General features: G+C 43.8%; 1 protein-coding gene across 1 annotated transcript in view; it reads right to left on the reverse strand.

Annotated features, from left to right (window-relative positions):
- Rfx8 (regulatory factor X8) overlaps positions 1-14,411 on the reverse strand; it is a 66,759-nt gene extending 52,348 nt beyond the window's left edge. Inside the window, exons 1-3 of the mRNA XM_046419968.2 lie at positions 14,270-14,411; positions 7,039-7,100; positions 5,851-5,937 (exon numbers count right to left, since the gene is read on the reverse strand). Coding sequence (XP_046275924.2) covers positions 5,851-5,937; positions 7,039-7,100; positions 14,270-14,341 — 221 coding nt within the window. The 5' untranslated portion in view covers positions 14,342-14,411. The remainder of the gene's footprint in view (positions 1-5,850; positions 5,938-7,038; positions 7,101-14,269) is intronic.
- Between the last annotated feature and the right edge of the window lie 1,662 nt (positions 14,412-16,073).

A 16,073-nucleotide genomic window follows, 5' to 3' on the forward strand; every position in this document is an offset into this window, starting at 1 on the left:
TGGTAAGTTGCCTGGGTTTTCCTTCTAACTCCCACATGCTCCTGGGCTGGGCCCTGGAGAAATCCACAACCCAACATGGCCAACGAGCATAGAAACAAATCCCAAGGAGAGCCTTCACCCTCTGCTCCAAGGACTAGGGGAGAGGAGGGGAGCCCAGCAGAGGCCTAGAGGGGGCTGCAACCCCCCCCTCTGCAACCAGGGCATGGGCTGGTGGCTCACTCTGCCCACTGCGGCAGCTTCAAAGTCCCGGTGGGCTGCCCACTCCACACGTACCCATGCCCAGGGCACTGACCCATCTGCATGGACCCCAGTGCAGCCCTGGGCCAATCAAACGCCCACCACACACTTGAGCACTGGAAGTGCAGGCTCAGCAGGACCTGTGTGTGTCTCCATCCCACAAGGGGCACAAGGAGCCCTCTGACTCTGGCTCTCCCCACTCCCACAGACCGTGACCCATGGATGTGGGTTCAGCCCCTACAGGTGGCATAGACGGGGACGGCTCAGAAGTTCTAGCAGCACCAGAAGAAAAAAGCAGCAGAGGAGCACCCGAGGACTCCTCAAGCTGAACTGTCATTGGAACCACAGCCCACAAAACAGGCGGAGGCTCCCTGCTAAGCCTAACCAACGAGGCTGCCTTCTACCTACAGGAGAGGGTTTCACAGGATCAGGAATGTTCTGTATCACAGCCACAGTGCCCAGGAGACAACAGAACCGGCCCACAATTAATGACAAAGGACTGTCAACAGATGACAATACCAAGGCAAATCAGACATTGGGATTACCTGACAGGAATGTCAAGCATCATAAAAATGTTCCAACAAGTAATTATGAACTTCTTGAAACAAACTAAAAAGTAGCTCCCCCCCAAAAAAAAAAAAGTCATACACAAGAACCAAGTTGAAATTATCGAACTGAAAAACACAGTAACTGGAATAAAAACTATCTACAAGTACCCTGAGAAAATCATGCAGGTATGATACAATAAATGCTTCAAAGCCAAGAGTAATATGTTTCTCCATGTGCCCGAGGCTGTTCTGTGCATTTTTTCTTATATTAACTCTCTTAAGAGCTCCACAAACTAAATACTATTATTATTGTTGTTTAATGGATGAGGAAACTGAGACAGAGAGGTTGAATGACTTGCCTAAGATCACACAGCTTACTAGTACGGCTGTCAACCGATATGAACAACTCTTATCCACATGTCACATTGTCTACTATTGCTGCCTCTTTGGGAGAATTAAAGTGTTTCCATAAAAATCTAATGGGCCATCTCTTCATGCCTTCGGCAAAAGTCTCCTAACTGGTCTCCATTACCTCCCTCATCTCCTTGCCTAGGGTCCTCTCCTCCCACCCTCCTACTCATCCACCAAGCTCCACCTTCGGCCTTCCTATCTCATCTTTCAACTTATCCCTACCTCAGGCCCTTTGCACTTGCTCTTTTCCCTTTATAGAATGTTTTTCTCCAGGTCTTCATTGTCTGGTTCCTTTATTCACATTTCTGCTGAAATGACACAATCTCAGTGAGCCCTTCAAGTGACGTGCCTTCAACTTTTTGTCTTCAGATCACAGCTTGTTTCTTTTTTCTTTTAATTTGTTCTTTTTAGTTACACATGACAGTAGAATGTATTTTGGCAAAATATACATACATAGAGTATGACTGATTCCATTTAGGATCCCACTCTCGGGGTTGTACATGATGTGGAGTTACCCTGGTCGTGTATTCAAACACAATACACTAGGAAAGTTAGGACCGATTAATTCTGCTGTCTCCCTTATTCTGCCCCCTCAACCTTCCCTTCGGTTCCCTTCGCCTAATCCAACGGATGTCTACTACTCCCCTCCCAACCTCCCTTGTCTGGGGTCAGCATTTTCTTTCTCCCTGACTGCAATCCAGTGAGAGGAGAGGTCTTGGTTATCTGTTTCACTGTTTTACCAGAAGTAGCTACAACAGGCCTGGCTCATGGTGCGGGGCAACCCAAATATTTGCTGAATGAATAAATTAATGAATGGAGGATGAGTTATAGAGTTTCCGTTACAAGAAAACCACAGAGATGAACTCGCTCACTTGGAGACCTGATTTGTAAGACTTTCTCCCACAGGTCCTCATATAAAAAACACAATAGGCAACAGTTTTATAACTGATTCTTAGCAATGTACCACTTAATATGTTTCTACCTTCTAAAATACACATTTAGCATTTCTTGAAAGATGGCATTGGTCAGAAAGTTACCCTTAAATCTTAATGCGTTTTTTTTTTAAAAATCCCTTAATTGGCCAAGACACTGAAGTTCATCAATTATTAACTATTTGTTTAACAGGGAGTACCAGGATAGCCTGGGGCTTATCTCATGGGAAAGTCAATGTCACTCTTATCCTTATCTTTGCCCGTGGTAGCCCTCTTCCCCCTCATGATGAAGATGCCTATTTTTGTTCCCCCACAAAGACCTGGTGTCTCTGTCGTCTGAAACCAGTGTAGTGTCCTTGGACACTAAGGACTGCCTGGTCAGTGGTTTTCCCGGAGTGTGCAGGGCTCCCCAAGTTGTCTGTAGTTAAGTGACTGCGGGGTGTGCTGGCATGTAAAGCTGTTGGGACCTCAGCTCAGCCTCTCTGGAGTGCGCTGTCAGCAAAGGAGCCGAGACCTCTGCGCTGAGGGAGTAGGGACAGTAGCTGAAATAAATCTCTCATCATGACTGCTCCCTTTCCTGACTTCTCAATTTTTGTCGATGTCACTTTTCCATGTGTGTGACTAAGGGGTGATTAAGAGATATAGGAGGAAGAGCTGGGGTATTTGAGGATGTGTGTGAGGCCTCTGTGGGGCACATTAGGCTGAGTCATCTGTACTCCCTACCATGACACTGACTCAACCAATGGCCAGATCCTGAGGACTCTGCTTCTGTGAGGCCCTTTTGACCCACCTCCTTCTTGGTTCTGGGTGCTCTTCTGAATGACTGCAGGAGCCCCAGGCCCAACTCCAGGCCCATCTCCCTCTCCTCCTTAATCTATTCTTCTTAATCTCCAATTCCCAGTTTCCTGGTTTTCAGAAGATATTTCAGTGCCTACCCTAACTGGGGATATGTTTTCATCCCTGCAGCTACAACAAAGCACCTTAGACAGGGTAATTCAAAAACAAAAGAGATTTGTTTCTCCCAGTTCAGGAGGTTGGGCAATCCAAGATGGCGGCACCAGCGGATTCACTGTCCAGTGAAGGCTCTCTCTCTGCTTCCTAAGAGGGCTCCTTGTTGCTGCATCCTCACATGGAGGAAGGCAGAAAGGCAAAAAAAAAGGATGAATGCTGTGTCCTCCCATGGCAGAGGAGATCAAAGGGCCAGGCACTCAAGGAAACCTCTTTGATTAACATCATCGACTTAATTCATGAGGGTGGAGCCCTCACAGCCTAATCACTCTCTTACTCTGGTTGCACTGGGGATCGGTTTAACCTGAACTTTAAAGGGACCCAAAGATTCACACCACAGCAGGACAGAAATAAGCAAAGCTCCATGGTTCCTGCCCTTGTGGAGGTTTCAATAATGGCTCCACCTGTTTCTCAAAGAGATGCTTCCAGAGGACTTGCGGTAACCCTCGTCTCCTGGCCTGGCAGTCTAGGCCCTAAGAACTTGCCCTCCAGGTTCACCCTCTACTAAACTCCATTGCTGGACAGCAGGAGATTCCGAGTGCTTATCCACCTCCCTTCATCTTTGCTCATCTTCCTCCCTCAGTCTGCGCATCCTCTGACCTCCTGTCTCGCTCTTCCATTCCACCTGTCAAAATTCTGATCTATCCTTCATGGTTCAGCTCAAAGCCCAACTCCCTCACAGGTCCTTCAAGATCCCCTGCCCCAAATCTGTGCTCTCCCTCTCATGGGGACTTTAGTCCATTTCTGAAATGTGTCATGTTATGCTTGGTATGACAGATAAGTGTTCCTCTTAGCTCCCCTATTAAGCAATCAGAGAGAAGGAACCTTGTCTAGTCCTTACAAGACTCATCTCTCCACCAAAGCAGGTGCCTTGCACAGAGGGTGCTTCATAAAAAGGGAGGCAATCCAGTTTTTATAACTTATTGTCCACACTTGAAAAGTTCCGAGTGAAAGGGGCACGATTAACAATTATGCTGGACTACAAGTGAAACTGGAATTGTCTCAGCTACTTGGACAGCCAGGCATCTGTTTATGCTAACTGAAGCCCAATGCACAGTTTAGCAGAAATGCTGGTCGGGAAGATGGACAGTGACCAGGATGGGAAAGTAGGGGCAGGAGGCTGCACTAGGGCTGGCATTGTTCAAGACGGTCCCACTGAGTACGACGTGTCCCTGAGGTATGTCAAAAGGAATGGATGGGATTCAGGAAGCTTCAGACAGAGAAATGAAGGAATGACGTTAGGGAAGGACAGGAAGACAGGAGCAAAGGCAGAGCCTTTCTTGATATATTCAGAGAAAAGTGAGTATGGCTGAAATTCTGGTTTATATATCAGGGAGAAACAGGCAACATGGTTGGAAAATGGAGCAGGAAGGAAGTGGAGTGCTGGCATCAGCCTAGGGGTTGGTCTTTATCCTGGTGAAACACCTGAGTGCTTGTGAGTGGGAAGGAGAGAGCACACACGGGATTTTAGGGAGATTAGTCAGTGGCTGTGTTTAGAGTGAAGGTAGGATGAGGAGACCCGGGCCACCTGGGATTCACAGAAATAGAGCTGTCTCTCAGTATCCACAGGTACAAGGGCCCCGTGGATACCAAAATCCACAGATGCTCAAGCTTCTTATATTAATGGCGTAGCATTTGCTGATAATCTATACACATTCTCACTATATCTTAAATAGTCTCTAGATTAGTCATAATACCTAGTACAAGTGCTATGTAAATAGTTGTTACACCGTACTGTTTAGAGAAGAGGGACAAGAAAAATGTCTGTCTGCGTTTGGTATGGATGCAGCCATCATAGGCCTACCCACACGGCACACCATCTGAAGCTGGATAAATCTGTGGATGAGGAACACTCTAATCAGTAGGGCCAACAGTAATCTCAGCGCAAGACGACAAGGGTTTAAAGGAAAGAGCAGTAACCCAAAAGAGTGAATCAGGAGAACTGGAAAAAAAAAAAAAGCATTAACAGAACTTTGCGACCCAAGGGAGTCAAGGGTGTCTTTGGGGTGGCCCTTGGTACAGATTCTGTTTGATATCATACATTGAAATAAGGAAGTTACGTGGCAGAGGCGATTTGGAGGGAGATTATAAATTCAGTTTTTTGCATATTGCGTGTGAGGCTCCAGTGGGTCATCTAAATGGAAAAGTCCGGTAGAGAGCTAAGAAATAAAATCCTAGGAAGTGGAAGGGGTCAGGACCAACGATAAGGATTTAGAAGTCATGAACCTGGGGGAACCAATAGATCAAAGATTAAAAAAAAAAAAGTTATGAGGTATCTTAGGGCCAAACAATAGGAAGGTTGACAGTGGTTATCAGAGTAGATCTGCACTCAATGGGGAGGGGAGGGGTTAAGAGACAAGAGTTACTGGATATCAGAAGACACAGAGTCCTCTGGGCTAAAGGAAGGTTCCGGAAAGAAGTAGCCGATTGTGTCAGAACCTTTTACAGAAAGGTTCAGAAGAGTAGAGACTCACTCAGGGAAACATGGCTTTGGTAAATGGGACAAGAATCAAAATTTAAAAATCCACAGAAACGGATTTATCTGGCCAATAATGTCGATAGAGTCTAACAAAGGTGTGTTGATCTAGAGCGTTGACGTGTTTCCATCCTTAAGAAGGACTCAAGCCAGTTAGACACAACTAAAAACAGGAATGCTTCTAACAGCGAGCAGGCTTCCAACCCAGGACCCAAGCACCCAAAGGGTAGACACTGACCTGGGATAGCTTTTCTCACCCAGCAGGTATGAATACTGGGCATAGAAGAAAGAAGTTTTCTTGATGTTTATTCCATCATAATGATACCTGAAAAGCAAAAATGGTCTTTAAAATTATGTCAAACTACTGACAGGTTTTGTGGAAGACACAGAGCGGGATAGCAAAGAAAGACCTGCAATTCTTTCCTGGGTTTCATCATGGACTCCACTTATTAAGAAAAGCTAACTGGTCCTTCAGCCTTAATTAAGATCCATTAGGTGGACAAGCAGCTTTACTGGGACATCAGCCAAGTCAAGAAGCACACAGACTTCAGACACAGCAGCCTTGAAATGGGTTTGTGGATCCCAACTCTGCCTTCTCGTGACTGAGCACAATCTAATCTTAGGGCGATGGGATGAGTCATGCCCTCCTGCTGCCCTGGGGGGCCCAGCCTCCTGACCATTAGCTTTGCTAAGGCCCCCTCCCTTTTCAGAATCCCAGTAAGGAAGCCAGGCTCCCCCTCTGCAGCCCAGGTCCTCCTCTGCTGAGCCCAACAAACAGCAGCAGCTTGTCCAGACTCAGAAGAGCAAAACAAAATGTTTTTGAAGATAATTACTGCCCAATGTTAGGTTTGGCAAGCCCTTCCACTGTCTTCAATTCCTTCATGGGTGGCAGGCCCTTCCCTAACTTGGCTTCCAACCCTTCTCACTGATTTTCCATCTTGATTTAAAGCAAACAACCAATGACAATAATCATTGAGTGACATTTGTGATAATGATGCACCAGATAACGCTGGAATTTCCTTTCTTAAAACTATGACCTTGGGCCCTAGCCTCCCAAAGAGAATTCAGATATGCTGATTGGGCAAACACTTAGAAATTTTAGTTCAAAAAGTAATTAAAACCGTTCTACTATTCTGTGTGTGCCATTATTTAAATATTTCAATTCAGGCATTTGCATGTCTAAACATTTAAAGCTGTTAACACAAATATAGATACTTAGTGACCTTTGAATTTTAACAAAATTCCTAAGAAAATAGAGAACAGTATTTGGTTCTGAATAATTTCAGACACTAGGACTGAATTTGAGTTATGGACACTATTTGGCAAGCATTGATGGTTCTGTGTTGCACATATTGTCACTTATTTTGTGATTTTTTCCAAGTTCTTGCTTTTAACATTTAAAATCAAACAAAGATTACAAACCCACCTGGCGCTTCCTCTTGTGCCCAGCCTCCGAGTGCCAAGATCAGGGAAAACCAAGCGCACGAGCTAAAAGAAGAAGCCAGATTTAAAGATTCAGTTTAAAAACTGAGAAACAAACTTCCAATTGTGATTCTTATGATGTTTAAATTATATTTCCTCTATTCTGACTATAAGGAAAATAAATGTTAATGAAATTTGAAAAAAGTCAGACAAGTTTGAAAAATAAAATATACTTCTCAGCCAGGCACGGTGGCACATGCCTGTAATCCCAGCTGCTCGGGAGGCTGAGATAGGAGGACCATGAGCTCAAAGCCAGCTTCAGCAACGATGAGATGCTAAGCAACTCAGTGAGACCCTGTCTCATATATAATACAAAATGGGGCTGGGGATGTGGCTCAGTGGTTGAGTGCCCTATGTGTATATGTACACTATATATGCACATACACACACACACACTCACACACACACATGTATACACACTTCTCAGAAAAAAAATTGCCATTTAAATCTTGATGTCAAGGAGGGGCTGTACCTCGGTATATGGCACAGTTTAGCATGTATGAGGTCCTTGGTTCCATCCCCAGCACCAAAAATAAAATAAGAAAACAAACTCCAGTGTCATTCCTTCCAGTCTTTTCCACCCCAAGCCTTTATATATGTATGTATTTTATGTATCTCTGTGTTAAATAATGGGCTTCCTACAATTAGCGTGTCTATAGCTTTTCATTCTAGTTTGTTCCCTCTATATGATAATCATTTCCCCTTGTCATTAAAAATTCTCTGCAAATGGGACTATTTAACAGACACATCACAGTTAGACTGTCTTGTGAGATGCTGTAATTATACTGTTTTCCTCTTTTTCTAATGTAATAGTTATTTTCACTTTTTATTATTCAATTATCAATCTTTTTCATTCTCAAGGTTGTTTTTGGTTTTATTTTTTGAGAATGCTATTAAACTGTTTAATACCATAACTACTTCGGATTGGACTTCTCATCCCTGTTGTCTTGATGTGCTCCATGTTAGAGGGCACAAATATCACACTTGGAGATCAATAAAAGTCTGCCCCAGTTTCCTTGTCAGAGAGGTTAATGACATTCAGGGTATCCAGGTGCCTGCTGGGTTGTGGTGAAATGACAAGCTACAGAGCAGGGAAGCCATGATGTTTGGAGCTGGCTAGAATTGATCTCTGCTCTTTTTCTATAACCCTCCGTAACCGTTCAGCCCTGCCTTCTGCTGGATTTCCTACTGGCTCCCAAGAGCAGGATTTGACCCAAACACTGAAACATCATCATGTCTGGCTCTTCCTACAGGAAGCCAACCCAAGCCTGGGTATGGAGGAGGCGGAATGAAAGATCAAGGCAGGCAGGATCTGCACCAGGAGTGAAAATGGAGAGGCTCTTTCAGGGAAGAACCAAAATATACAGTAGAAAAACAAATGACAGGAGAGAAAAGCCAAAGTTAGTCAACTGTGAGTGCAGAATCAACAGTCAGAAGCTCCTGTTTTTAAGACATTCTGACAATTTCATCTCCTCTGACTTGTGCAGATCACTCAAAACCTTCCCATATGTCTAATTGTGAAATAAAATCAAGATGCAAAGAGTGGGCAGCTATAAACATCTGTTAGAAAGCAGGCAGAGGGGAGGTCCTGGGAAATAATCTGGTATTTTGAAGGGAAAAGCCTGATTGTCTGGCAACATAATTATCAGCACATTTTATATTATTGAGTATTTGCAAAGTCAGGATGTCCTGTGATTTCTTTTTATGAACAGATATAGCTAAAATGGAAAAAAGAAAAAAAAGGCTTGAGTGAGTACTTAAAAAAAACATAATTTAGTTTAAAATTTATATTCTTAATATAGACATCACAAAATCAATAGGAAAAAAAATACAATTATGGGTTGAACATTCCTAATTTGAAACTCCAAAATCTGAAATGTTTCAAACTCCAAAATACTCTGAGCACACCATGAAAAAAAGTGGGAAAATCCACACCATGAAATTTATTTCATGTACAAAATCATTCAATATATTGTTTTAAATTACCTTTAGGGATATATGAAGCTTAAGTAAATTTCATATTTAGACTTGGACCCCATCCCCAAGACAGATCATTCCATACACACACACTCACACACACACATATGTATTTCAGTATGTGTATGTGTATGTGTGTGTGTGTGTGTGTATGTGAAATCCACAACACTTTTGGCCCCAAATATTTTGAGATAAGGGTTACTCAGGGTTACTCAAGTTGTATCCAAGGTAAAATGATCTGGTGAGAATATATACACACCCAAGATACACCTGACCAGAGCACATGGAAAAGAAAAGTACTAAATGCCTGCAATAATCCAATAAATATCTACTTAGAAATGGCTAAATATAATCTTAACCCAATAGGTTTGTAAGGTTAGGAATATTATAGATATTTGGATAAGAATATTATGAACTATTATGAGGGATTTGAATTAGTTACAATTGTTTGCAGTTCGCTGTGGGAAACAAATCCATAGGCCATGTCTGAGAATCCATCCTAGGGAAATTAACACATGATTTACGTTGCTTAGAACAGGGGAAAATTACTAACAACCTATATTCCCAATAAGGGACATGGTTAAATTAATTATGGTGCCTCCATATAACATGCATCTGAAAAATAGTTTAATGTGACAACATTTGTGATATTTTAAGCAAAAGCAAGCATGATAGTGATGGAAGCTAACATTTCATGTGCTTCCTATAGACACACCGGGATGGTTTTACTCTCTTTACTGTGTTTTCTCATTCATTCCTTTAAAAAGTCTCATGAGGTAGATACTGTTATTAACCTTATTATTATTAATGTTGGCATTTTACAAATGATGAAATTGAGGCACAATGTGGCTAAATAACTTGCCCAGGGTTATAACCTAAGAAATTTGATTCTGGGTTTGGTGCTGTTAAAAATTACATGCTGGCTGGCTATCTTTCTATCTATAGATGTTATTGGTATGCTCCAACTTACCAATAATTGGAAAGGCGTGCTCAAACAAAAATAATTGAAAAAGAAACCGGGTGTGGTGGTGCACACCTAAAATCCCAGCAGCTTGGGAGGCTGAGGCAGGAGGATCATGAGTTTAAGGTCAGCCTCAGCAACTTAGTCAGGCCCTAAGCAACTCAGGGAGACCCTGAATCTAAATAAAATATTAAAAAGGGCTGGGGATGTGGCTCAGTGGTTAAGTACCCCTGGGTTCAGTCCCCAGCACCCCCCCCCAAAAAGAAAGAAAGAAAGAAAGAAAAATTTGAATAAATGTTTAAGACAAATGTGGCCAGGAAGGAGGGGAATAATCAGAGACCCTGCAGGACCCAAAGCCTCAAGAAGAGACAAAAATCAAACTGGGAAGGAGAATGTCTTCACAGAGGTCTGTCTATCTATCTATCCTCTGTCTGTCTATCTGCCCACCACCCATCCTTACACTGATTTCTCAGTCCATCCATTCACATTGTCTCTTTATGCCAGGGCAGCAGACAGTGAGACGCACCTCTGGGAACTGTTTCCTTGAGCTTTTAGCTAAAATTTGGCTATAAAACTCAAATTAAAAAAAAAAGAGAGAGAGAGAGAGAGAGAGAGAAAGAAAAAGAAAAAGTTTTCAACTCTACTCACCCACAACGAGGTGGAGTGAGGAAAAAGTGTCAAGGATTTCTTGCGCAAGACCACCCTCTGCCCCGTGAAGGATGAGTGGAAAGGGCAGCTGGGGACAGGGGAGAGCCACCAAGAGCAGGGCCAAGGGGAAACCGAAATGAAGATGAATGTGGTTATTTTCCTGGCTCCTGCTGCTCCTGCTGCTGCTGTGTGTGTGCGTGTGTGTGTGTGCATGTGCCAGTACACTACGCACATGGAGGACGGTGCAGTCACAGCCAGTATTTACTATTTTCTTTTTAATACTCTCAATTTCCCCATTTCCTGCAAAGGGGATGTATTTCTGTTCTAATCAGAAAACATCAGTAAATGTTATTTTAACAGAGGAAGCCAGCCCTCCGGAAGCTCCCTAACCCATGGAAGACATCACTTGCACTGGGAACAGGCATCACCCATCACTTGCCCCATGCTGCCAAAAACTGCAGCATTCCGACATCTGTGCAGGAACCGGCTGTGGAATCAACGCCATTCCCAGGGGAGGAGGGAGGAAGTGAGAATTGGGTACTTTGTTGTTTCTCTCGTAAACATGCTTTGGGATCATATCCTTTTCCCCTTCCCTTCCCTTCTCCATTTAGTCACAGACTTGGCAGCCCAGGGTCTCTCCCAGAACTGGCTCAACTAGACCCGGCCAATTGCTAATCAGAGCTTAAAAGTTAGCACCTTGGTGTGGCAGGGAATGCATTCTAAGGGAGGTATTAGGATGAAAAGTGCAAAATAATAAATACTCTGCCGTTTGAAGCTTCACCCCTAGCTCCAAGATCTTACAAAAATATGGAGAAAAGAGTTTTTGCTCTAAAAGTGAAACAACCTTGTAACCAGATCTTTAAAAGATACGGGAAAAGAAGTTTTGCAACCTTGGAAAAGGAAGCAGGGATCATATGTAGCCAAAACATGACCACCTGAAGTCACCCACTTCCCTTCCCTCTAATAAGGCTGGCAGGTGGGTAGATAAGAAAGGGCTGTGGTGCCAGGCTGCCCCAAACGCAGCAAGGCCCTTGATGAAGTCACCTGACATTCTGAGTGATGAACCGGCAGAGCGTGGGCTGAGGAATCCCGGGCTGGGTGGAAAGCCTCACTGAGAGTGACAAACAGATCTGCTTATAAACACGTGAATTCCACCAGGTGGAGAAGGCTGGACAACTCCCTGGGATTCCAGAAGATGGTGCCAAGCAGAGCTGCAGGTCCAAACGGGGAGAGGCGAACTGCAAGAAGTGGCAGCTCCTGGGTCCAAATAGTTAACTGCACCATGATAACAATCGGCTCACAACAACAACATTCTTTTATACTTACGTAGAGTATTTCACAGTTTACAAAGCAGTTTGGGGAGGCCTGGTTTCATTTCAATTCATGTGAAAAAAAAAAAATACTTGAGTTATTTTCGTTGACCACAAGCTTAAAGCAAAACACACAAAATGACACGGTAGGACAAAGGCCAAGAGAAGCTCGCTGCTCCAAAAGAAAAGAAAGAGTTAGTGCTGCTGTCTTCCAAGCACACCTGGGCTCTGCTCTTACCCTTGGGGCCATTTTTAAGAGGAGCATCAAGAAGTTGAAATCATGATGAAGTGCGTGGGCAGGGAGGTGAAGGTTTGGGAGCCCAGAATGTTCACAGTAGGGGAGGGAAGACAGGGAGATGTGAATAGTCATTTCAGATACTTCAGCAAGGCCCTTGATGAAGTCATATTAGAAGATTCCACCACATATCCTGTGATTATCACAAGAACTTCCAGCGATCAGAAGTTTCAGGGATGAAGACCTGAGTTGGAAGAACGGATCTACATATTTCAATATTTCAAAAACAAAACCGGAATCCACGGGATTTTTTGCTGATGGGAAGCCACTTGGAGCAACCACCTTGAGCCCTGATGTCACTCAACTGAACACTCTGTGACTCTGTTAGTTCTCTCCTATACACACATGTTCAAGAAAAAAATCTTCACATGCACACCAGGACACAGATACATGAGTGTTCACAATGGCAACATCTGGAAAAAGCCCAAACGCAAATCCATGATCCATGGGAGAGTGGATGTGTAAACTGTGAAATGTTTCCCAACAGTCAAATAAACTTAGAAATGAAATTTTTTTCCAAAGATTTCAGACAATACTCCTTTTAACAAAGCTAAATGACAATAATGAAAAACAGGCTTTTACTAATACATATAAATGCACTACAACTCTTGACTTCTTTGGTGCCGGGGATTGAACCCCAGGCTAAGCACACCCTCTCCCACTAAGCTACACCTTTGGTTCCCTAAAACTTTTTTTGATAAAGGCAAGATGATGATGACTAGGGTTAGGGTTCCCACCAGTGGAGAAGCCAGGGTGATAGGATGGGGGCGGGGGGAACTAGTGATACTGTTCATTTTGGGTAGTGGGTTCACAGATGTTTCCCACATTGTTAAAAATAACTTATCTAGTTCTTTTATCTGTGTCTAGTTCTTTTTTTCAATCTTTACCTTGTTCTTTTTGTCTTTTTATCTAGTTTTCTTATCTAGACAAGTTCTTTTTAACAAATCAGGCCATGCATGCATTAGGGATGAAAGTATTTCACGAACCATTCAATTCTGTCCCCTTGAAGATCACTAAAAAAGGGGAAGAAATAAAGAGAAGAGGGTGGGAGGGAGGAAAGGAGGAAAATGAGTTGGCATCTCTATGACCCAGTAAGCAAGCTCCTTTTCACTCAAATTATTTAAGCTCAAGCTACAGGGCCACCCAAAGTGGTGTGGATGTGTAGGTTGTAAACTGCACCAAGGCACCTGGCAAGGAGAGGTAGAGATTTTCATCAGCATGTATTCTGCCTGCCAAGCTGCAAATCTGACGTGGGCCATGTCTGTCCAGTGGAAGAACCCTTTCCCCTTTACAGAATTGTGCTGTCCCCTCACACAGTTTGTTGTCTCTGTCCAGTGAGGGCTTCCTACAATGAAGCCAGCTATACCCACTAGCCCCAAATACATTCCAAAAATTTTTCCAGCGTAGTCATGTACCACATGATGGCGTCTTAGATGCCGACAGGCTGCATTTATGACAGTGCTCCATAAGTTTGTACTACCTAGTGACACTGCCACTGTCTTAGCTTATATAAGTACATACTACAATGAAATCACCCAACAGCTTCCTCCTTAGCTTGGCATGGTGGCGCACACCTGTAACCTCAGCAATTCCAGAGGCAGAGGCAGACGAATCACAAGTTCAAGACCAGCCAGGATACTCTAGTGAGACCTTGTCTCAAAAATAAAAATGAAGGGGGCTGGGGTTATGGCTCAGCGATAGAGCGCTCGCCTCACACGTGCGAGGCCCTGGGTTCGATCCTCAGCACCACATAAAAATGAATAAATAAAATAAAAGTATGTGTCTTCTATAACTAAAAAATAAATATTAAAAAAACAATAAAAAATAAAAATGAAAAGGGCTGGGGATGTAGCTCATTGGTAGAGCATCCCCTGGGCTCAATCTTCAGTACTGGGGGTTTGGGGGCGGGGCTGGTGAACAACACTGGACTGTCACTTGCTTGTGTTCTCAGTGAAAATAGTCTTGCTAGCTTTTCATAACTTACCTTCCCAAACATTGCTGGGTTGACTTGGTTCTGAGAATTTTGCCCACAGGTCTCCACATAAATCTCATACATGAGACAGCAAGGCACACTGTACCCTTCACAGATGCAGAAATTGTCAACCAACCTGGGGAGACAGCAGGACAAAGAGGAGGAAATTAATACCTATTTTTCTAGAACAGGGCATTCTGATAGAGCCAATGATCAGACAGACACATGGTGGGATCCAGCTAAATGAAGTCTGTGGGTTATTGAACTCCTGAAAGGCTCACATCCAGTCTACCTTTTGCCTGCAAGCCTGGGCTAAGAATATGAATTATGGGCTTTTAGTTGTTGCTGGGTTTTTGCTTTTGTTTGGTTTTGGGTGGGTTGGCATGCTAAAAGAAAGCCCACGTTACTGGGCTCAGCAGACAGCGGTAACAGCACTCAGAGGTCACAGCACACAAAGGTCATCTGCCTTCATGAGGACAGGAAGATCCATATCACTTCAGAGTTATCTGCCTTCTCTCCTCTCCCTCTGTAGCAATGGCTCATGTGGTCCTTGACCCCTGCAACTCAGGGAAGGACACTGTATTTGACTCTTTGAATTGTAATGAGGTATAAACCGTAAGGCAGGAACGGACAGACAGTAGATTTTCGCTCTCTTTCAATTTCCTGTTGGGCGCAGAGCAAAAGCAGCATTTGGGTATGACCTGCAGAACCTGTGACCTCTGCCCTAGGTAGGACCTTCCTGTGCCCAGATGTTCTGGCCCTGGATTGGGCATGGATTTCCTGGTCACTAAGGACTCTGCCTGAGGTTCACAGACCACAACAACCAGGTACCTGATCCACCAGTGGCATGTGACTGTGTGGGGACAATCAGCACAGGTGACCGGGGTCAGAAAGTGTCCACAGTGATGTCAGCCACAACATCACAACCTCCCCTGTTCTGCTTGCCAACCGAAGGTCAAATTTCTCTTCCTTCCTTTAAAGAAATACTCAGCCCTCCTTATCTGTGGCTTCCTGCCCCCATGGATTCCACCAGCCTCCAGTCAAAAATATTTAGAAAAGAAAATTAGATCTTGTACTGAACATATGTAACCCTTTTTTTTTTTTCTTTTCACTATTCCCTAAAAAAATGCAGTATCACGATGTACATAATGTTGATGTTGTTTTAGCTTCTATAAGTCACCAAGAGATGGTTTAAAGTACACAGGAGGAGGTGTGCAGATTCAGTGCAAGTGCTCTGCGTTTTCTAAGGAACCTGAGTATCTGCAGATTTTGGTAACAATCTCCTCTGTAGAGACAGGGATGCCTTTGCACAAAGCAGGGAATTCACAGGAATTTTTAAAGCTGGAAATTTATAGGCAAACACATTCTCCCCTTTCTCACTGATGAAACACAGCTTATTTTCTGGGATGAGGCAATGAATGCCCAGACTTACTTCCTGAAGAAACTAAAGAACAGTCACAACTGAAACCCCATTAGCTTCTCAAAAAAATAAAATAAAAAGAAAAAAGAAAGAAAGAAAAATCCACACTTAAGAGACGGGGGAATCTCTGGCCCCGTATGGGTGTCCTGTGGTAACAAATTACCACAGTCCTGGAAGCAGGAGCCCCATGTCGGGGTTACAGGGTGGGTTCCTTCCAGAGGCTCGGAAGCAGACTCTGTTCCCTGCTTCCTTCCTAGCTCTGGTGACTGCTGGAAACCTTGGTGTTCTTGGCTTGTACATGTGTCCTTCCAACTCTCTCTCTGGATCTCCACGTGGCCTTCTCCCTGCATGCCTGGGGCTCTGTGTAGTTTTCTTATAAGGGTACCAGGGACTGGA

The sequence above is a fragment of the Marmota monax genome, unplaced genomic scaffold (assembly GCF_021218885.2).
Source record: "Marmota monax isolate L192 unplaced genomic scaffold, Marmota_monax_Labrador192_F-V1.1 WCK01_AAM20220418_F8-fsc00178, whole genome shotgun sequence".
Classification (NCBI taxonomy): Eukaryota; Metazoa; Chordata; class Mammalia; order Rodentia; family Sciuridae; genus Marmota; species Marmota monax.